This window comes from Triplophysa dalaica, chromosome 9 (genome assembly GCF_015846415.1).
Source record: "Triplophysa dalaica isolate WHDGS20190420 chromosome 9, ASM1584641v1, whole genome shotgun sequence".
NCBI classification, from domain to species: domain Eukaryota; kingdom Metazoa; phylum Chordata; class Actinopteri; order Cypriniformes; family Nemacheilidae; genus Triplophysa; species Triplophysa dalaica.
Window position 1 is genome coordinate 9,324,714 of NC_079550.1, and position 24,626 is coordinate 9,349,339.

A 24,626-nucleotide genomic window follows, 5' to 3' on the forward strand; every position below is an offset into this window, starting at 1 on the left:
TTTAGCATTTAATACCAAATATTGTAACTTCAGCATTAATAAGATAAATAGCCCGTCTTTGCTCTTGGTTGGGGATGTAGTGGTCTGAGCTGGGATGGTCCGATGGTCATATTTCTCTTGGCAGCTGGTGGAATTGCCTTAGATGGAGCTGGGATGGTCAGTCAGTCTGCAGCTGTATCTGGTGTAATCTCAAATTGGGGATGGGCATCTATCCGTCGTCTGGACATGGTGGAACTTCTTCCTACCTCGGGATGGGCATGGGGATGGGCATCTGTCGGTAGTCTGGACATGGTGGAACTTCTTCCTACCTCGGGATGGGCATCCCGAGGCAGAGGCGGAACAGGACTGTATTCTGAAACGATTCAAGATTTCTATCCACGCGCATACGGATATTGGTCCAGCACAGAGCTCGCAAGTATCTGATTCTATATATAGAATGGCTGTGTTAAGTTCGTCCCTCTTTGTTGAAGATATTTTCACTGGTTTTCAGACATGTTTTACCTGCTTCGCGGCCATGTCCTCTATTTCTCACGCTGCGTTTCCATTGGCGCGAAGCGTGCGGAGCGTCTCCATTCAATCCAATGAGATGGGAGTTTGACGCTCATGTGGGGCATCATGGGTCTAACAGCGGGGCGGAAAAGGCGTTGAGATATTTCATGAATATTCATGATTATTTCTAAACAGCCCATTTTTGAAGACTAAATATCAAATTAGCCTGAACAAATTTGCTCTATGATTGCAATGCCCATTGTTTTTGTTTTATAAGGGTGGTAGCCTACATGGCGCCAAAACCGTCATCATAATAAGAAGAGAAAAGGCAAACAAGGTGGAAATATTGTTTTGGAGGCGTACTCTACCGTTGTGTACTGACACTCCCCATAGTGAACACGTTGCAGCGTTGCGTGCGGCACGCTCCGCTATAGTGGAAATACACCGTCACTCTTACTCTTAAAACATGAATATTCAGGACTTTTTTTGATGATTAATGATTACTCTGCTACGTATGTATACACAAGAATTATATGCAGTTTATTTTTGCAAAATATCAATTCTTAAAATTATATCACTTTTATCTTTTCATTTACAATCATATACTGTGCCTACACTACTAATACAATAACTGCATATCAAATGCTTTTATTCTAGAATGAGTTGTCTTGTAATTAACTCACCTAATTAATACTGTATTAAAAAATGCCAATTTAACGACAAACACTTTATTATTATTATTTAATGATGTTGAATTAACAAAGGTCGGGAGGAGCCGGAGCATATAATAAGCCGGCTGGTATATAATCGGCAATCACAGCGTTTACACAATCAGCCCTAGCGAGTTCGCTATAATGTCCGAGGATTCTCTACGAGTAGGCTAATGACAATGTCTCGAACGTTTCGCAACTGCAATGCCCATAGACGCACACGCAAAACAGCAGCTTGTTGACATTATACATTTCTTTCCGCTTTTCGACAACTATATACAAAAGAAAACCAAACTCTTAATGAGTTCATCAACACAGGAAGGACATCATGTATTCACGGGTCCTTACGGATCTTTAAACGCTGCGCAGCCACGCGACAGGCCCGATCCGTAACGCAACATTTCCAATACGTCTTCCCCGCAGTTTCGGGATGTGATTCCGTATTCCCGCTGGAATAAGTAGCGTTATTGTTCGTTCCATTATGCAAGTGCTACCGGCACGCTAGCTCGCTACTCAACTCCGGCTCGTTGTAAACGCGAGCGCTGCTAGCGAGAGCTGCAGGGACAGCAGTGTTTCAGACGCAGGCTGGACCGGTGAGCATTTGCTATAAAGGCTCCCAAGGTCGCCGCATTTTGAACCGATCAATGCAATAAGCCAATGCCAATACGATGTCGTTTCAACGGGTTTACACTCATTTTCTGCGAAGAGAAACAATCATCTTGGGGTAAATAATTAATTCTGTTGTTCCATGCAGTCACTATGATCAACCCTAAATTCCACGACTCCTTTCCGATAAATCACAATGTATTTATAAACTGAGTTTACTTGGGTTTGAACCGGCGAAACACAAGAAGCTGGGTGAGTACAATCGTTTTACTCGAAAGTACATTTAGTTTTATCCTTCATGCCGTCGCCTCGGCTGCGCTCAAGAATGGTATATCGCTGGCCGGCACGAGCGCACTTTATTGTTTATTTTACAGGGACAATGTTTTATGTATAAACTCTGTGCCCGTGCTGTCCAGTGAACCAGTGTTGCCAATTTCTTTCATTTGAAATGGCTAAGCCTGACCGAAATGAAGCTAAATGTCGCCCGAAGACGTCAAGTACTAAATTGCACATCAGTGATGTCATCACGTTATATCGGACTAGCCATGCACTTTAGTTCCGCTTCATATTTATACTCTCTCAGTGGTTGTATACAGCTTTATTTTATTGCATTACAGCCAAATGCACAATAAATAGGCTCTTAATGACTTATTTTCTGTATCTGTTGGGCAGACAACAAGACTTTGTAATGAGTGAACTAAACCTCGTAAACTGTACACCAGCAGTCACTTTGGTTGAACAGCTTAAATTCCTTTTCTGTTCATGTTTATGCGTCCATACAGTCATCACGTTTTAAATCGTACATGCTCGAACAAGGTCAATGCTTGCCGCTGTTAACTTAAGTTAGACAAACAGCAGGACGCCTAAGCATATTTACTGGTTGCTTCACTGCAAGATCTCCCTTAATTGTCTCTCTACATGAACACAACCGCATCTTGGAATAAAACACCAGCTGCTATGTTGACTCCGAAATAATTCATTGTGTTCAACCCATACAGTGTGCACAGCCATTTGAAGTTAAAACAGCAAATTTATTGGGGTGTCCGTAACATGCTCAACCTCCACAGCTAAGCATCTTGCACACTCCGGATTAACTCCATCTTCATGCAGAGGTATCAATTTCAGCGACTTCATCACTATCGACGTAAGCTCGTAACAATCGTTTTAACTTTTGGAAACAGACCTTGTGCGTTCCCTAGGTTTCAGAGACATTATACGTTCACAAACCTCACCATGCGACAATCAACATCATCACACGCCTGCCATATGGGCTATTCGGGCAGTCCCTGGTCAGAAGCAAACAAGTCTGCAGACTTTCTGCATCAGATTCCGGCTGCACATGTCGTCATTCCCTCACAAGAAAGAGCCACGATCGTCAGGTTGCAGTAGCAGGCCATCAGCGAGCGTGGGTAGTACCAAAGATTCCCCGGATGCTATGGACCCCCAGTCGGGAGCTTCCAGTAGCTTGTCCTTCACTCCGCATCCCAGCACACATCTCCCAACAACGCAGCAGCTGACAATGCTGGTTACCCAGGCGACATAAGCTCGCAAGCACCCGGAGCTCCGGTGCTTTCTCTCCCATTCCCCGCCCCTGGCTCTTGGCCCATGGCGCCTCCGTCGACCACTAGTGCGAGTCTGTCTCCGCAAGCGCTGCAGGTGCCGGTTCTCGGCCATTTCCCTGCCCCCTTAGAACTCGCTGCTAGCGCGAGCATGACTCCGCTAGCCTCTCAGGTGGCCGTCATCCCCACTTTTCTCTCTTCCGCAGAGCCGATCAAACTTCTCATTTGCTACGGCGACAGCAATACCAGTGCCGGTTAACGCACCAGCGTTGGAACCGCCTCCAGTTTCAGGGAACATCAGATCTCCGATCTTGACAGAAGTTCAGGCTGGTTGCACCCGAAGCAGACCCTTTGCCAACACCGGTACCTCCCTATTCAGAGCCAATATTCCGGTTAACCAACCCCTACAAACCCTCCTCGAAGCTTCTCTAAACTCTATCATCCATGCCGTCTCCCTCAGGACCCTCCAATCTTATCTCACTGCATGGAAAACTCCAGGATGCAAGGCAACCTATAACCCTGGATATATTAACCAGATGCATTTCAAACCTCCGTAAAGGATACCACTCCAAATACGTCAATTGCACACTCGACACTGTTTATCCTAGCATTCTTCGGCTTTCTAAGATGTTTGGAAATTTCCACCACATCCATCTTCTACCCTCTATCACATCCAACGGTATCGGACCTGTCAGTACTCGATTCAGAGACGATGTCCTTCTCCATTAAACAGAGCAAGTATGACCAGACCAGGATAGGACATTTCATCTACATATTCAATCTCCACTCACTGATTCGACCTTATCAGACCCTCCTAGCCTACCTTCACTTCAGGAAATCCCAGACCAAAACCACATCGGGTCCTCTCTTCGTCGACGAGTCTAACCGCCCAGTTACACGCCTCAGGTTCCAAAAGCACCTCAAAGCCATCCTTCTCGTATCCGGCATCCCCGTAGACCACATTTCCGGCCCCTCCTTCTGCATAGGCGCTGCAACCACAGCCGCACAAAAAAGGCGTCTCGCAGTCTCAAATCCAAGCACTAGGGCGCTGGACATCGGAAGCTTTCAAAAGCTACATCAGGTCAGATCGCTCCATCATCAGGGAAGCCAATCGAACCCTCAATTGCCTCGCTTTCTGCCACCTACGACTTTCTACGGAATCAAGAATCATAGCATGATCACCCCAGCACGAGCCTCCATCAGGCGCTCTGCTACAGCCGGCTTCCTCCTCCAGTCGCCTCTTTCTAGTATCAATCTCAACAACAGGGACACCCATGAAGCCATGTTCATTTTGGATGGCTCCCTAAACCTCCATATTACGAACTCTACACGCACTACTACCAGCCACTCGGGGGTTCACCAAATATTGTATCATAGAGTACACATTAAAAATATGAATAATACATTTTTCTTATGTTATCCTTTGGAAGCATACCTAGAGTTTTAATGTCAAGAGCATTCTGCATATTAGCTGCAATCAGCTGTGGTTTTGTGAACAGAAAGTCTCTTATTGTCACAGAAGCTGTATTATCCAAACACATGACAAAGTACAATTCCAAAGATAGTTCAGAATAATTGAAAATGATAAACCAGGAGCAGACACATACAGCCATCCATTAACACGTAAAAACAATATTGGACAATGAACTAAATGAACAAACAGGCTTTAATAGGGTAGCATAATCAGTTAAAACAGAATCAGGTGAGATACTAATTAACTGATGAGGAAATCGGGCACAGAAGACAAAACAAGAACAATCGAAACTAAGGAAAGACTTATAGGTCTATTGTGCATGTGAGCTTACCATTTAAAAATGGTAAAGAATAGTTATATGGATCTCAACTGGCCTGGCTCAGTGATGAATCTGTGTTTTGTTAGTGCTTGAGAGGTAAAGTATGGGAACAAAACAGAGCCCTTGGATTGTGGAAAATAAACCCTATGTACAATTTTCCCTTTTCTGTACTAAGACAGGGCGATTAAATGGCCTGTTGGTGGCGGATAGCCATATGCAGATGTTTTTGCAGAGGTCTCTGCTATGACCACAGTACCACTTTAGTGTGGCCTTACTCAAACCAGTATCAATATGATTATGACCCAAATAATTAAAATTGTATGCTTCAGCTGACCATTCAGCTGTGACCAGCCATCAATTTCATCAATATACTATGTCACTTTCAAAGGATACTGACTCTCCAATTTTTGTATCTTTTTTTAAATGGCTAAATTGAGGACAATAGTCTATATTAATGAATATGAATAGTGTTCATACTGCTGCTTAATTATATGAGATTGCATACTGACATCGAAGTTCTAGCTTTGCAAGGGCCCGCTTGCATAAAGCACCTTAAGTGTAATTTTCCCTTAAGTGTACCTTTAAATATACCTTAAGCTTTACTTAAGTTATTCTCCTGTTGTCTTTGGTAAAGGGAAATCACTTAAGAAAAACTTAAGGTGCTTTATGCAACTGGGCACAGGAACTGTAGATGAGATGAGCGACATCTGGTGTTCACAGCTCGTGTAAAACACACCTGGAATAAACACAAGCAGAAAACAAGCACAATCTATTATAAACATTTTCAAGAAAAAGCTTCACATTAGTTTAAATAATATAACAGCATATAAAGAAAGATAATACACACTAGAGCTGCTTTAGGCAAACTTTAAACCAATATAAACTCCCTCACATCTGTTACTAACATAATAGAAATGTTCAATAATACACCGATGGACTAAATCTCTCCAAACATCTACATGTACATTTTAGAATGGAGCTGTAAGTCTAGTGTATATAATACTGAGACTGAGCTCACATCTGAGTTTTATTCGTTTCTCTTCTTGTAGAGTGTTACGTGTCTGATGTTAAAAAGGGATGATACCGTAACATTTATACGAGACAACTGTTACCGGGTGTGGTGCAGATCAAAAAGACACCGAACAGAGATAATAAAGTTCAATAGTATTTACTAGTCGCGTTGAAGAAAAATGCACATAATTACAGAAACAAAAATATATGGATTACAACACGAAAAGGATTGTCGCCCAAATTAAAGAAAGAAACAAAATAAAACAACCCTTACACTAACCTCTAAACTTACTAACAAAATAAATATGAAAATAAAACCGAAATCTTTAGCATATACGACGCCAAACTAAACTAATATAATCTACGAACAAAAATACAAGGGTGACGTCACACTCTCATAGACTGACATGCATCCTCAAAGAACTCGATAGAAATCAATTGTCAAATAATAAATCTATTAATAGATTGAATCACATAACACAACGCATGACTTCATAAGACTAGGTACGTTAAGAATCAAACAATGGGTGTCGACCACAAACAGCTGACCGCTTTGGAGCAAGCTGGCATGGCGCGCGCGCACGCACACAAACGCATACAATCAACTCGCGTCGTTAAATGCAGCTGGCACGCCAGCCGATTGGCAGGACGTCATGACGTCAGAATGATGATTGGCAGTCGAGTCAGCCAATAAACAACAACCTAGAAGTGGAGCCGAAAGGGACACAGAAAGACAGGAGAGCGAAAAACAATACAATGTACACAAAACACACACGGAACGTAACATACAGTCTACGACTTTATTGATAAATCTCACACCAAACTTTTACCATCGACAATGAAAACATCAAGATTTAAATCACCTCAGCTGGTCTGCGCAGATCACACGTTAAACGGGAGCAGCGTGATCTCGCGATACTTGGATGTTTAACGCGAGCGGCTTATTTAATCTAACAGATTCGTTTAAATAATGCACAGATGGCGTCTTTTACACCCTAAACTTTATTTACAGTCACTGATTCGTGTTCTCTGCTTGTTAAACATTTGACTAATGCTTTCAGCTGTTACAAATCGACAAAACATTCTTATTTAAATGATCATTGTATTTTATGTCTTTAATTCAATGGTTTATGTTTATATTTAAGGATTGCTTTGGTTTCCATTGGTTACTAATATTGTCGATGACGTCAGAGATCACCGTAGCCTAAATTTGTTGACAGCGCGAGCAAGTGCCGGAGTTACTAGTTTGTATTCGCGATTACTTTTACATTTGCGGTTTGCAAAAAAAGTACCATAAATACTTTTCTTAGTTTAATATTAAAGTAAGTAGGCTGCTTTGGTGAAGTTTGATATCATGGGACAAGTGATCTGTGGATGCTTGGGCCACGAGACGCCAGATCACGAATGCAACAAAACACTGGAGCAGTGTTGGGTAAGTTACTCTGAAAAAGTGATAATTACTCGTTACTAATTACATATTCAATATTGTTATTACATTACTGTACAAATAACTCCATCCAAAAAGTATTTCATTACTTATTCCTAATTACTTTCTACATCCTCGATCTCGATTAGCATTAGACATGAAATGGCTTAATTCATTATTTCAATTAAATAACTACATAAATTATTCTTATTAACTGACCAAAGTACACCAATGTGAGAAGGATACATTAAAGCACACATTTTAAACTTAGACTTAGTGTTGATGTCATTTTCACTATTGAATATATTACACAGTATTTAGTTCAATTACATCACAAGAAACTGTAATTAAATTACAGAAAAATGAGAGCAATCCCTTACTTACTTTTTTTCAAGGGGAATGTAATTGAATTACAGTAACTAATTACTTAGTAACTAGTTATAACCAACACTGTACAGGAGCAAGAACAGAGAGGAGCACAGCGTCAAGTTGACTCCACACCGACAAGTTCCAGACGTGACAAGAAAATGAGGAAGATCAAGAAAAGATACTCCATAAGAGAGCAAGAGGGAGTGATCTCAGAGAGTCTGGAGGACAGCACATCGGAAACAAAGACTGAAAGTATTCGAGGAAGAAAGAAAGATAGGGAAAGTAGGAGAGAGATGAGGAAGAGAGAGAGAAAGACGGATGATGCTGAAGGTATAAGGAGAGAGTCAACTCTGAAACCGCTGGTGAAAAACTCGGCTTCAGTACCTGTGAGGTCAAAGAAAACCAAGAAAAGAGCCAAAGATTCAGAGCAACACGTGAACGTATCGGAACACAAGAGAGAGATGAAGAAGATGCAGACTGACACCAAAACAAGTCCTGCGGTTCACAGAAAGTCTAAGAAGGAGTCCCGAGACGCTTCTCCATTGAGCATCGATACCTTAACACTTTCACTACCTCCTACACCGAAACAAGTCGCTCCATGCCCACCAGCTTCAGCAGCTGAGAGGGTAAAATCCTGTCATCCATCAAGGCTGGAGCCGCTGGTTATACATGTTCATCCTCAACCCTCAACTGCAACACCTGAGAGATCAGAGGTGAGACGTTCAAGGAGGAAACGGACGAAGGAAGCTGAAAACATGGATCATGAAGGTAAGAAAACATTTATAAAGAAATGACAATATCAAACTTGTCGAGGTAAAACTTTGAAACTCTCTTTCTCTTCATTCATCAGCGCCTAAACCGCTGGTGATACGTGTTAATCCTCAACCCGCGACTTCATCACCTGAGAGATCAGAGGAGAAACGTTCAGCAAATAAACTGAAGAAGGGTGACAAGAAAACGGATCATGAAGGTAAGAAAAAGTTTATAATGATGCGACAAGAGTGCATTGTGCTGAGTTAAAACCTTGTCACTCTCTAAATCCCATCCTTCATCAGTGCCTGAACCGCTGGTGAGACGTTTTGATCCTAAACCATCAACTTCATCACCTGAGAGATCAAAGATGAGACGTTCGAGGAGGAACCTGAGGAAGGAAGCAGAAAACATGGATCCTGAAGGTAACAGCAAGTTTATAAAGATTTCACAGTTGAAACACTTTGTATGTTGAGATAAAACCTTGAGACTCTCTCCATCTCTTCATTCATCAGGGTTTCATCGACCTGAATCACCCGACCAGAATCCTGAACAGACGGAGGTGACAAAATATGAAGGTAAGAGAAAGTCTAGTGATGTATGACAAGATGAAACTAAAAACATCATCACTCACTTCATCTCCTTTGCCAATATCAGCTGTTCCACCAACACCAGCACCAACAGCTGAGATGGTCAAATCCCATCATTCATCAGTGCCTGAACCGCTGGTCACGTCACAATCTGATCTCTTTACACGCCTGGTCCTCGTGGACATTGAAGATGAAGATGAGGTGCATATCATCTCTCCATTTGTGCTGAATGACACCAGACAGAGAAGACCTAAGTCCATGAGGAAAAAACAACCGATGTTTAGTTGGATGGAGGAGAACAAACAGATGCTGCAGAGTGAAAGATCAGCGAAGAAACTGAACAATGCCAAAGACACGGACCATTCAAGTAAGAGAAAGTGTATCAGATGTGACAAGAGTGCATTGTGTCGAGATAAAACATAGCAACTCTCAATGTCTTCCTTCTTCAGGATCATCTCCTTACATCCCATATAAATATACCGAGGCGATATCACTGTCAGCACCTTCATCCCAGGCTGATCTCATCGTCGTGGACATGAATGATAACAGCGAGTCTGATGAGCCTGATGTGAAGTTCATCTCTCCATTTGAGCTGAAGGACACCAGACACAGAAGACCGAAGCCCATGATAAAAGATCAACCGATGTTTTGTTGGATGCAGAACACAGAGATGCTGGAGAGTGAAAGTGAAATGGATGAAGTCCAGCCAGAAGCTCCAGAGCAGCAGGAGACACCTGTGAGAAAATCCCATCCAGAGAGCAACACTGACAAACAACAAACCCTTCAGAAGGAGGAAGACGCTCATGAAAACATCATCATGACAGCTCCTAATGGTCCCGCTGGAGATACCCAAGATCACCTGAAAGGTTCAGAGAAGACCAAAGCTGCCAGCAAAACAAAAGGATTATTTGTTCTTCATCACTGGCTTGAGAAAAAGACCAAAGAACGACAGGAGGAGAAAATGAGAAAAGAAAGGGAAATAATAGAAACACAGTCACTGCGGGAGAGATACCTCAACAGTCCAGCATTGAAGCATCTGTGTGTTAATAAGAACAACTCTTACTATATCCCGAATCTCCTTCTATAACTCACAATACTGTAACAATAGTGACTCCTCATCTGCTCCTCATGAACCCCAAACCTCCTATACATAGCTTTTCTCTTTATGTGTGAAAAAAAAAACTTAAGTGTTATGTGCAAAATAATTAAGTTTCTGTGTGATATAAATAAGAATATGTGCAAGAAAAACTTTAGTGTTATGTGCAAAATAATTAAGTTTATGTGTGATATAAATAAGTATAGGTGTTAAAAAATGAAGTATATGTGCAAAAAAAATGAAGTATATGCAAAAAAAAACATTTATATGTGTAATGAAATAAGAAAACTCCTGTACAGTTTTACTTACCTTGTGTGCAATGAATAAACTTTTCTTTGTTTAAATTCACATTCTTTAAGTTGTACATTTGTCATTGTTTGATATAAAATTATATTATTACATAGATTTCTGTCATTTACTCACCCTCATGTCCTGTGAGATACTTCACAGCTTTTCCACACAACGACCATTAACGTCTATCAAACTCCCAAATAGAATAAACGCAAGAACCGTCACCTCGTGAGGATGAACCGCTTCACTTTTCGTCTGAATTTTACTTAACGATTACATTAAATACATCTCAACGTTAAGCGAGAGCTTCACGCAGGTGTGTTCGAGTGAGCAGTGCCAGCTGATGTCTCCAGCCATCAAATGCTTCTTGGACGAACAGGTGATCCTGAGCAGAAGTTGTCTCATGCGTGTCTGATACCAAACTTTGAAGGTATTCTATGGGCTGGTCATTTTCAAAATATGCTCACAAACCTGTCCCTACACTTTACAGGCATGTTAAAGCATCCAAATGAAAAAATCCACCCGATTCAGTCGTTAAAACGCAACTCAGCGTAAAAAAGCAATGAGTGCTATTTAAGTCTTTATAGTTTTGAACTTTTTTTCTAAATTAATTTGAATTTCATTTGTGAGCTACTTGAAAAAACAAATGTCTCCCTCCTACGTTTAACTCTTTTGTATGGCATATAAATTCTGATTAAAGATGCGATTAATTATTTGGGAATAAAAGTGTCTTTAGATTCAAATATGATTCCTGCAGAGCTTGAACTCAATCCCATAAAAGACCTTTTTAGGAAAAGTTCAGTTCATGGCTAGAAAGAGACCTGTCTCTCACTGGTCGAGTCTTTTGTCAAAAGCAGAAGGTCTATCTCTTCCAGACAAATAATATATATTATAAAACAAGATGAAGGAAATCACATTGAAAATATTACATACTGTAGATGTTATCCCTCTAATAGTACTGATAGCAATCTAGAAAATATTAAGGAAGACACAATTATTAATCTTTTTTGTGAAATATCAGAATATATTTTAATTCTTTTGATGTAATTTAATGCTTTTCTATAGTATTCAATATAATATTAATCTTTTTATTATACTTGGTTAATGTTGTATTCACAAATGCAAATATTTGGTAAATATCTACTATTGTCAATTTTCTGGTTGATTTTCATGCCTATATTTAGACCTTTGTGTCCATAAAGAACAAAAAAATAATTAAAAAGTCAAAAAATGCTCTCAAGGTTTAATCCTATTTAATTCCTCCCTCTGCCTTGTTTCATTTTGTTGTTTGTTTTTTTCTCTTCCTCATTGTGTGATATTGATTATTGTGAAATGTAACTATCAATATTGTTTTCAATAGTTTCTGTGTGTTATATTGGTTTATTGGCATTGATAATAAAAAGGTACTGACAAGGTCAAAGGTCAACAAAAAAGACAATCTGTTCAAGCAAACACTCTGTGAGTGTCACTTTCCTTAAAATAAGAAATTTTATTAAAAATGTTGATTTTTGCTGTGGTTCTTTAAAAGCGTCATTTGTGTTGCTTTAGTTTGTGTCGGTATGGAGGATTTTTATTGAAAAGGTTAGGAAAACACATCTTAATCGGTATAATGTATAGATTTAAGTGTGCATCACAATGCCAGTTTAGAGGTGAATTTCATTGGAATTTGTGACTGGTGTTATTGTCACTGCTTATACAATAACAATGACAGAAAACTAAAGCAAATAATAGTAAATTAAAATAATTAAATATGAAACAAGATTCAAGTTACCCAGTATTATTGGCAACAATGTTATCCTGTCCGTGAATACTATTCATAACATGTTAAGCATAAAACTGAATTACTTTTTTTTACTTTTAGATTTGTTGTGTGATGATCACGTGGTAACTTTATGGTGCATTGATATCTGATTTTTGTTATATCAGGTGACACATTTGCAATGTCATTTCTATTTGACTGGATCTACAGAGGCTTTAGAAGAAAACTTCAGTTTTTAGGTAAATTAAGTCTTTAATTTTCACTATCATTCAAATGTTGAGACACAGTCGACTGAAAGTTTGCAACTACTTAAAATAAAATTGTAAAGTTGGACAGTCACTTCCACATAATAAAGTGTGTAAAAAAATTGTGACACATATTCATTAGGTGTGCCCAAACATTTATTTAGCAGCAGTTAATTTATAATTAAAGACAAATTCAAACATATTTTCTTAAAGGCAGTGTTAAGTTGTTTTTTCGCAGGTTTGTACAGGAAGTCTGTTAAACTGTTGTTTCTTCGCTTTTTTAGCATCTGAGGAGTTAACAATTGCTGGATTGACCATCACTACATTTGATTTGGGGGGTCATGTGCAGGGTGATAAATGTTGAAAAAACCATATCACAACTCCGCCCTCTCCTGGATCTTCTACAACCTAACAGGACCGCTGTCCTGCTGAAGTCACATCACTGCTGCAGGACAGAGAGACGGATGACATCACCTCACTGAAGTGTAACAACAGCGCAGTCTGAATTGCGGTGTGTTAATGCAGGGGTTCCCAAAGTAGGGGTCGCAAGATGATTTCTAGAAATTATTTTTTTATTATTAGGAATAGCTTATTTAATCAGTTAAGTGTAACAAAACATGCAAATATTACTTTAGTTAAAAGCCTTTGGAATCTCCTCCTCCTCGATCATGACCCCTGAGGTAATTACATCACATTTTGATTGGCTGTAGAGATGACCTCAGTCAGCTTACGTTTACCACCATGTGCATTAAGGAGAGTTTGACGGTTCAGCCGCCCATTCTGGCTCTGACCCGATGAAGACATGAAGATTCCAGGAGACCTTTTCATTCCATCATATTTTTCTATCTGTAGGAGGTTTGTGCTTGATAAGTATTTTCCGGTGTTCATTGTAATCCTATTATCTGGAGCGATCCGATCCATAGGAAAAACTTGCACTCATCGACACTGAAACAAATGAGAACATTGGGAATGATGTCTGCAGTCTCTCTCTTCAGGTGTTTGACCCCATTCGTTTTGATTCGCAGAGGCCAAAGGAAAGATCACCTCATGCTTTAATAGCATTCTCTGCAGGACCCAGGTACAGTTCACACTATAGAATAGACTCACAAATGAATCTTGTTCATTAAGACAGTTCATCTAAGTTGGACTCACCAATCAGATCCTTCAACTGTTTCTCTTCTGTGTATGTCTGCTAGGAACTGCATCGGTCGAGAACTTTTCTATGGCAGAACAAAGGTGGTGGTCGCTAAGACGCTGTCAAGGTTCAGAATTCTGCCCGGACCCAAACGGGTGCGTCGCCTCTAAAACCTGATCATGAGAGAAGGAGGGAGGATTTTAAACTTTCAACCTCTCACGCTGTCTCAGGAACAGTAGCCTCCAAAAATACATTAAGAGATAAGCTGCACCCTTATACATTTCACTGTGATTTATATAAATATATATTAAATAAGTCTGTCCTTTTGTTTCATGAATCTTTGTGTAAATATTTATGGAAATTAAATATTTTACACAGTACGCCACTTATACGCCAGAATATATCTGCACATGTGACACGCACTCAACCTGTGAAGTCCAGGGCCCGCTTGCATAAGTGTACCTTTAAATATACCTTAAGCTTTACTTAAGTTATTCTCCTGTTGTCTTTGGTAAAGGGAAATCACTTAAGAAAAACTTAAGGTGCTTTATGCAACTGGGCACAGGAACTGTAGATGAGATGAGCGACATCTGGTGTTCACAGCTCGTGTAAAACACACCTGGAATAAACACAAGCAGAAAACAAGCACAATCTATTATAAAAACTTTCAAGACAAAGCTTCACATTAGTTTAAATAATATTACAGCATATAAAGAAAGAAAATACACACTAGAGCTGCTTTAGGCAAACTATAAACCAATATAAACTCCCTCACATCTGTTACTAACATAAGAGAATATTCATAAACATCTACATGTACATTTTAGAATGGAGCTGTAAGTCTAGTGTATATAATACTGAGACTGAGCTCACATCTGAGTTTTTTCGTTTCTCTTCTGGTTGAGTGTTACGTGTCTGATGTTAAAAAGGGATGATACCGTAACATTTATACGAGACAACTGTTACCGGGTGTGGTGCAGATCAAAAAGGACACCGAACAGAGATTATAAAGTTCAATAGTATTTACTAGTCGCGTTGAAGAAAAATACACATAATTACAGAAACAAAAATATATGGATTACAACACGAAAAGGATTGTCGCCCAAATTAAAGAAAGAAACAAAATAAAACAACCCTTACACTAACCTCTAAACTTACTAACAAAATAAATTTGAAAATAAAACCGAAATCTTTAGCATATACGACGCCAAACTAAACTAATATAATCTACGAACAAAAATACAAGGGTGACGTCACACTCTCATAGACTGACATGCATCCTCAAAGAACTCGATAGAAATCAAATGTCAAATAATAAATCTATTAATAGATTGAATCACATAACACAACGCATGACTTCATAAGACTAGGTACGTTAAGAATCAAACAATGGGTGTCGACCACAAACAGCTGACCGCGTTGCAGCAAGCTGGCATGGCGCGCGCGCACGCACACAAACACATACAATCAACTCGCGTCGTTAAATACACCTGGCACGCCAGCCGATTGGCAGGACGTCATGACGTTAGAATGATGATTGGCAGTCGAGTCAGCCAATAAACACCAACCTAGAAGTGGAGCCGAAAGGGATACAGAAAGACAGGAGAGCGAAAAACAATACAATGTACACAAAACACACGTGGAGCGTAACATACAGTCTACGACTTTATTGATAAATCTCACACCAAACTTTTACCATCGACAATGGAAACATCAAGATTTAAATCACCCCAGCTGCTCTGCGCAGATCACACGTCAAACGGGAGCAGCGTGATCTCGCGATACTTGGATGTTCAACGCGAGCGGTTTATTTAATCTAACAGATTCGTTTAAATAATGCACAGATGGCGTCTTTTACACCCTAAACTTTATTTACAGTCACTGATTCGTGTTCTCTGCTTGTTAAACATTTGACTAATGCTTTCAGCTGTTACAAATCGACAAAACATTCCTATTTAAATGATTATTGTGTTTTATGTCTCTAGTTCAATGGTTTATGTTTATATTTAAGGATTACTTTGGTTTCCATTGGTTACTAATATTGTCGATGACGTCAGAGATCACCGTAGCCTAAATTTGTTGACAGCGCGAGCAAGTGCCGGAGTTACTAGTTTGTATTCGCGATTACTTTTACATTTGCGGTTTGCAAAAAAGTACCATAAATACTTTTCTTAGTTTAGTATTAAAGTAAGTAGGCTGCTTTGGTGAAGTTTGATATCATGGGACAAGTGATCTGTGGATGTTTGGGCCACCAGACGCCAGATCCGGAATGCAACCAAACACTGGAGCAGTGTTGGGTAAGTTACTCTGAAAAAGTGATAATTACTAGTTACTAATCACATATTCAATAGTGTTATTACATTACTGTACAAATAACTCCATCCAAAAAGTATTTCATTACTTATTCCTAATTACTTTCTACATCCTCGATCTCGATTAGCATTAGACATGAAACGGCTTAATTCATTATTTCAAAAAAAAACTACATAAATTATTCTTATTAACTGACCAAAGTATACCAATGTGAGAAGGATACATTAAAGCACACATTTTAAACTTAGACTTAGTGTTGATGTCATTTTCACTATTGAATATATTACAGAAACTGTATTTAAATTACAGAAAAATAAGAGTAATCCCTTACTTAGTTTTTTTCAAGGGGAATGTAATTGAATTACAGTAACTAATTACTTAGTAACTTTTATAACCAACACTGTACAGGAGCAAGAACAGAGAGGAGCACAGCGTCAAGATGACTCCACACCGACAAGTTCCAGACGTGACAAACAAATGAGGAAGATCAAGAAAAGATACTCCATAAGAGAGCAAGAGGGAGTGATCTCAGAGAGTCTGGAGGACAGCACATCTGAAACAAAGACTGAAAGTATTCGAGGGAGAAAGAAAGACAGGGAAGGTAGGAGAGAGATGAGGAAGAGAGAGAGAAAGACAGATGATGCTGAAGGTATAAGGAGAGAGTCAACACTAAAACCGCTGGTGAAAAACTCTGTTTCAATACCTGTGAGGTCAAAGAAAACCAAGAAAAGAGCCAAAGATTCAGAGCAACACGTGAACGTATCGGAACTCAAGAGAGAGATGAAGAAGATGCAGACTGACACCAAAACAAGTCCTGCGGTTCACAGAAAGTCTAGGAAGGAATCCCGAGACGCTTCTCCATTGAGCATCGATACCTTAACACTTTCACTACCTCCTACATCGATACAAGTTGCTCCATGCCCACCAGCTTCAGCGGCTGAGAGGGTAAAATCCTGTCATCCATCAAGGCTGGAACCGCTGGTTATACATGTTCATCCTCGACCCTCAACTGCAACACCTGAGAGATCAGAGGTGAGACGTTCAAGGAGGGAACAGAGGAAGGAAGCTGAAAACATGGATCATGAAGGTAAGAAAACATTTATAAAGACATGACAATATCAAATTTGTCGAGGTAAAACTTTGAAACTCTCTTTCTCTTCATTCATCAGCGCCTAAACCGCTGGTGATACGTGTTAATCCTCAACCCGCGACTTCATCACCTGAGAGATCAGAGGAGAAACGTTCAGCAAATAAACTGAAGAAGGGTGACAAGAAAACGGATCATGAAGGTAAGAAAAAGTTTATAATGATGCGACAAGAGTGCATTGTGCTGAGTTAAAACCTTGTCACTCTCAAAATCCCATCCTTCATCAGTGCCTGAACCGCTGGTGAGACGTTTTGATCCTAAACCATCAACTTCATCACCTGAGAGAGCAAAGATGAGACGTTCAAGGAGGAAACTCATCAAGGAAGCTGAAAACATGGATCCTGAAGGTAACAGAAAGTTTATAAAGATTTCACAGTTGAAACACTTTGTATGTTGAGGTAAAACCTTGAGACTCTCTCCATCTCTTCATTCATCAGGGTTTCATCGACCTGCCTTACCCGACCAGAATCCTGAACAGACGGAGGTGACAAAATATGAAGGTAAGAGAAAGTCTAGTGATGTATGACAAGATGAAACTAAAATCATCATCACTCACTTCATCTCCTTTGCCAATATCAGCTGGTCCACCAACACCAGTTCCAACAGCTGAGAGGGTCAAATCCCATCATTCATCAGTGCCTGAACCGCTGGTCACGTCACCGTCTGATCTCTTTACACGCCTGGTCCTCGTGGACATTGAAGATGAAGATGAGGTGCATATCATCTCTCCATTTGTGCTGAATGACACCAGACAGAGAAGGCCTAAGTCCATGAGGAAAAAACAACCGATGTTTAGTTGGATGGAGGAGAACAAACAGATGCTGGAGAGTGAACGATCACAGAAGAAACTGAACAATGCCAAAGACACGGATGATTCAGGTAAGAGAAAGTGTATCAGATGTGACAAGAGTGCATTATGTCGAGATAAAACATAGCAACTCTCAATGTCTTCATTCTTCAGGATCATCTCCTTACATCCCATATAAATATACCGAGGCGATATCACTGTCAGCACCTTCATCGCAGTCTGATCTCATCGTCATGGACATTAATGATAACAGCGAGTCTGATGAGCCTGATGTGAAGTTCATCTCTCCATTTGAGCTGAAGGACACCAGACACAGAAGACCGAAGCCCGTGATAAAAGATCAACCGATGTTTTGTTGGATGGAGAACACGGAGATGCTGGAGAGTGAAAGTGAAATGGATGAAGTCCAGCCAGAAGCTCCAGAGCAGCAGGAGACACCTGTGAGAAAATCCCATCCAGAGAGCAACACTGACAAACAACAAACCCTTCAGAAGGAGGAAGACGCTCATGAAAACATCATCATGACAGCTCCTAATGGTCCCGCTGGAGATACCCAAGATCACCTGAAAGGTTCAAAGAAGACCAAAGCTGCCAGCAAAACAAAAGGATTGTTTGTTCTTCATCACTGGCTTGAGAAAAAGACCAAAGAACGACAGGAGGAGAAAATGAGAAAAGAAAGGGAAATAATAGAAACACAGTCACTGCGGGAGAGATACCTCAACAGTCCAGCATTGAAGCATCTGTGTGTTAATAAGAACAACTCTTACTATATCCCGAATCTCCTTCTCTAACTCACAATACTGTAACAATAGTGACTCCTCATCTGTTCCTAATGAACCCCAAACCTCCTATACATAGCTTTTCTCTTCATGTGTGCAAAAAAAAACTTTAGTGTTATGTGCAAAATAATTAAGTTTATGTGTGATATAAATAAGTATATGTGCAAGAAAAACTTTAGTGTTATGTACAAAATAATTAAGTTTATGTGTGATATAAATAAGTATATGTGTTAAAAAATGATGTATATGTGCAAAAAACATTTATATGTGCAATAAAATAAGTATGCGCAATTTTCTCTTAGTGTGTGCAAAGAAAACTCCTGTACAGTTTTACTTACCTTGTGTGCAATGAATAAAGCTGTCTTTTATTTTATTTATTTAATATACCTGTCTTTGTGGAGTCTTATTGTCAAAAGCAGAGGGTCTATCTCTTCCACACAAATAATATATATTAACAAACAATATCAAGGAAATCACATTGAAAATATGAAGTACTGATCAAACTGGAAGGTTTTCTTTCCATAATGTACGCAGACTCATGAACATTGTATACAGTGGGCATGGAAACGATAAAATAGCCGTTTTAGCCAAGATGCTTACAAAGCATTTTATTGATAATCTTCCTTTTAAAACTTTGAGTGAATTAAATATCTTGGTGTCCCTGTGCCCAGAAAATACAAGAAATTACATGAAACAAATAACAAAGCTATGGTAGACAGACTGAGGCGGGATGTGGAGGCCTGGCGGGTACTCCCGTTAACAATGATTGGCCGTGTTAATGGAATTAAAATGGTCACCCTACCAAGATTTCTTTACTTGTTTCAAAATATTTTTTCTTTTAACTCAGATATTCCTTAAGACACTTGATTCTGTGATTATGCCATTTATTTGGGGATATAAAGCCCAACGCATATCTAAAGCTCATATTTGTAAGGCAAAAGTGGTAGGATGTCTAGGCCTCCATTACTTTCAGCACTATTATTGGGCAGCCAACGTACAGGCCTTAATGTATTGGTGCAATGCAGGGCCTGGGGAGTGGACTACTAACATTCCTGCGTGGCTCGCCATTGAAAGAGATATTCAGGGTTTTTCACTCTTTGCAAAAAAAACGTTTCAAAATTTTAAGAAATGCAATCCCATTATTGTAAACTCTCTAAAGATTTGCTACCAGATAAGAAGGATCTTAAAACTACCAAAAATATGCTCTCAATGAAAAGTTCTCAATGCTTTGGTTTGCATGTAAGGACCCTCATTATGCTACCGTGGTAGTGTGAGGCTATTTTGAGCCTTGTTAGTGGTATTAACTAGCGATTTACTTTATCTTACTCTCTGCCCCATATTCTAGCGTTATAAGATAATCTGTTTTTAGAGATATAACTCTTTACATTCGACTATCATGAAAACGCATCCCAGAGAACGATCTACTCGGTAACCATGTGTTAATTAGCCCTAGGTTCATTTTTCACCGGAGTTGTCCTTTAAGAGTGGACAGTTTGTCTCAGAACAGGAAACCATTGAGGAAAATTGAATAATTGATACTGTACAGTATTTTAACCACTTTGCACTGATTTGTGTATTTCACAGGATATCAGCGGGGAGATGATTAAGGATACCTTCTCCAGTCATGTCATGAAAATCATCGTACTGAGCAGATCTTTAGAAGAGGAAGATGCCAGTATGTCTGATGTCATCATTGTCATCGAGGGGACTGAGGTGCTGCTGGGATGTAAAAATCTCGCAAATGCATGTCTTTCACTCATGGGCTGCATTTACTCCCTAAACTTAAGCTATCCCCCAAAGCTGAGAAACACTTTCGAAGTGTTTCAGAAAATCTTTATAGGACTTGATGCGTTAAAATTTTCGCCAAAGGTTAACTCTTTGCATAGAAAGATTCTAATGTAATCTGCTAGTTGGGCACTACTTCCACTTATTGTACTGTTTTATTTTATTTATTTTTTTGCAAGAAAGGTTGTTCAGAAAACAACTTCAACTACAGTACTGTTTAATATAACAATTCTTATGCATTTTAAGTAATGCTATTATGCTGGAGACCATCGATGCAGAGTTTTATTATTATTTTATTTTATGTTTTTGTTCCCTTAGGTTTAATCTTAGTGAAATTAAAGTTAGCTAATGAAAGGCAGCTACTATTTGACATTATTTGCACTTTTACACTTTTGTATTTGATATCTGCAACTGAGGTTTTTGTAAAATGTTTATGTTTTATGTTTATAGAAAGGTTTTATATGTTTAAATGTGTATGCATTTTAATGCACTGTGTGGTTGTTCTAACAATGTTTACTGGAGTAAAATGCACTATAGTGCACCATTTAGAAGAACCATCAAACTGATGGAGTTTTACTATTTGTTTTATTTCATATTTCCATCTTTAAGGGATATCATAGAAATAAACGTATTCAAGTAAAATGTATGTCAGTGTTATTTTATTGAACACCATTTAAATACATAAACAACATCAAGTAATTTTAAAATAATATTTAAAGTAAAGGTTACTAGGATTATTGTGTAAAAAAACATTTATAAGCATTACTTGAGTAAAATATATAAACAAACAGTCAATACAATTTACTGGGAAATTCCAAGTAAACTTTACTTGAGATTTTCTAATTAAAGCTACAGTTCCTTGTGTTTCGTTTTTACTTGGGAATTCTATTGAAATTACTCACATTTTCTAAGTGAAAAAACTTTCCTAACTTTTTTTAAGTAAATCCTACTCCAAATTTTTTTCAGTGTAGTCAGAAAAACAGATTACTCCTCTCCAAACTGACATCGATAGAGTTAATATTTTTACACATTAATTTTCAACATTAATGTTTAGATATTAGTCTGGGTTTTAAACCCAAGCATGAATTTAACTTTGATGATATATAATTTATTTTCAAGGGTTCTAGGATTATTCGACTGCTGCAAGCCGCCACACATTTCATACGGCACATCATTGAAGATCAAGGCAAAGTGGGAATCGTAACCTTTAGTACTGATGCATCAACTCTTAAAGCCTTTACTGTTATTGACAGTGACACCACAAGAGAGAATCTTATCAGTTCATTGCCAACACAAGCAAGTGGATCAACAAACGTCTGTACTGGCCTCAATAAAGCCTTAGAGATGCCCTGTTAATTGTATTCATATGCATTTTGTATGTTTGTGTGAATTGTATAATAATAAATGAAATGTTATGAATATCTTTTTATACCCATCAGGTGCTTAAAGCAGATAATAAGGATGCATTAGGAGATTAAATTATTTTTCTCACTGATGGTGAGGCAACAGACAACATCAATGATTGTTCTCATACTGCAATACAAAGTGGTGCCATTATACACACTTTGGCTTTGGGTCCCAAAGCCGCCAAAGAACTGCAGGAAATGGCGGACAAGACTGGTAAGTGTGATAACACAAAAATCCCAGAGATGAAAGGACCAAACAAAGGATCAACACCTTTTAACAGCAACTGGACCCCAAATAGATTTTTAATAATTATTTGACTATATATGAACAATATCCTCCCCCACCCCCACCCCCCAAGTTTTGCACAGGCCCCCAAAACGTTGACGTTAAGTTCCACAATGTATGCAAATCACATTTTTTATTTGCTTGAAAAGTGTCTGTCTTTCAGCCACGGTATTTGTCTGTGAGTGAATGCCAGCACTTAAAATCAATCAAATGAAAAATTCTCTTTTCTTCCATTTTGAAATTAGATGGGAAATTTATCATAGCAACTGATGATATCACCTCCAATCTGTTAGTGGATGCATTTGCTTCACTTACAATACCAACTGGAGATTACGCGAAAGAACCAGTTCAGGTTTGGCAAGTTCATTACCCATTTTATGACTTATAGTGGATGTACTGTATATATACTGTACTTTATACTTTAAATATTTAATGTTTTCATGTGTTCATTTATATTGTATGCTTACAGCTGGAGAGTACGGGAAAGAGAACAGCTGACTGGTTCAATGGAACAGTGTCAGTGGATTCAACCGTCGGTAACAAAACCAGCTTTTTAATCATCTATGAAATCAGTGCACCTACTGTGTATATACAGACGCCAAGTGGGTCCAACTACGGTCAAACAGATATGAGTGAAGATCCATCAGCAAAGACACTCACACTAAAAATTCCAGGAACTGCAGCGGTATGACGACCTTAATAGCAATACAGGAGTTATGGCTGAAGTTTATTGTTCAAACCATAAGTTTTAAATATTAGTATTTATGTTGTATAATAAAAAGGCATTGAGGCCAAATGTTATAAATAATCATTTACAAAAAGTTTTGAAACAGACACATATTTTTCATGAATAATTTAGATAAGCGTTATCCTAAAGACAAAGCCCTAAAATGTTTGTGTTATCTATGTTGTATTTGGTAGTCTGGAGACTGGAAGTACAGTATTCTGAGTGGAGGACTTCAGTCTTTGACAATAACAGTAACCAGTCAAGCAGCTCGCTCTGATGTTCCTCCTATCATAGTCAAAGCACATGTGAATCAGCAGCTGATCAGTGGCAGTAAACCTGTGATTGTGTTTGCTGAGGTTAGTCAGAATTACAGACCTGTAATAAATGCTGAAGTGAAGGCCACACTGGAGTCAGAAACTGGGACAAAGCAACAATTAGAGCTACTGGATAATGGAGCTGGTAAATTACCCATAATCCTTTTCTCAAGCACACACACATGCTAAAATACATAAATAAACTGTAAATCTATATCTGTTATAGGAGCAGATGCTTAAAAAAATGATGGGATCTATTCCAGATATTTCACAAAGAAAATGTGAAGACTTAGACCAGGGGAACAGGTAGCATACATTTTGCTATAATAATAGTTTATAAACGTTTTTTTATTGTGTAACTTAATCTTGAGTGCTGAAATAAATACTTTATATTGAAATAACAGTCACCTTAATGTGCATTAACCTTTTTATATATATATTTTGTTTAAGCTAAATCCTATGAGATCAGATGGAGCGATGACATTGAAATGCTTCGACTGAACTTCAGCGAATCTTCTTTAGTCAACACATCTGCCGTCTCACCTAAGGAGGCTGGATCATTAGAACAACACTCATTTAATATGACAGTTGAGAATGGTACCACACTCTTCTTTGCTCTTCGCTCTGATGACAATGATGACGCAATATCTGAAATATCCAACATTGCTCAAGTATCAAAGATCATCATGCCTGCTCCCAACCCACCTGGAATCTCAAATCCGGGCCTGAATTTGAACGTTATTATCATTTCAGTTTGTGTAGCAGTTATAGTGGTGTGTTTGATTGTCGCTGTAACAGCATGGGCAGTGAAAAGAAGAAACCGTGTTGATGCTTAGAAATAACAATCTAATGCAAACTATTGCCGAAATCAGTACTCTTTTCAAATTTAAACAAGAATATAAATTAAGAAAATGTAAAACTGATTTTTTTTACTGTTCTGGTGTTTTACTTCTTTTACGACTCTTTTCTTTTATGAATTCTAATTTCTGTTCTGCAAAAGGCATTTGATTAAATTTTCTTCAATGTTCAACTCAAAGTGAGTTCGAGTTTTTTTTTGCTCTCAAGAAAAATCTGACAAAAATATAAACCAGTATAGTTAGTAGTCTATAAAAGCAACTAGATAAAACTGTTTAAAAATGAACCAGAAAATGTTTATCAAAAGATAAAACACATGAATAAATTTAACAAAAACAATGACAGTATGACAATTTATAATCCTGCTTTCAGCTCAC

At 38.7% G+C, this 24,626-nt stretch overlaps 1 protein-coding gene and 1 pseudogene across 1 annotated transcript; both read left to right on the forward strand.

Moving 5' to 3' along the window:
* Positions 1-18,105: 18,105 nt before the first annotated feature.
* LOC130429102 (uncharacterized) lies at positions 18,106-19,109 on the forward strand. Its single transcript, XM_056757467.1, has 2 exons — positions 18,106-18,168; positions 18,251-19,109. The coding sequence occupies exons 1-2, from the start codon at positions 18,108-18,110 to the stop codon at positions 18,886-18,888; spliced, it is 699 nt and encodes a 232-aa protein (XP_056613445.1). The 5' UTR covers positions 18,106-18,107; the 3' UTR covers positions 18,889-19,109.
* Positions 19,110-19,584: 475 nt separating this feature from the next.
* Positions 19,585-24,230, forward strand: LOC130428146 (calcium-activated chloride channel regulator 1-like; annotated as a pseudogene).
* Positions 24,231-24,626: the final 396 nt, after the last annotated feature.

Excerpts from the sequence above, each read along its gene's own strand:
- LOC130429102 (XM_056757467.1), top strand. The coding sequence starts at position 18,108 with ATGCTGGAGAGTGAACGATCACAGAAGAAACTGAACAATGCCAAAGAC. Across the intron at positions 18,169-18,250 it reads CAAAGACACGGATGATTCAG|GATCATCTCCTTACATCCCA; the intron begins GTAAGAGAAAGT and ends TTCATTCTTCAG.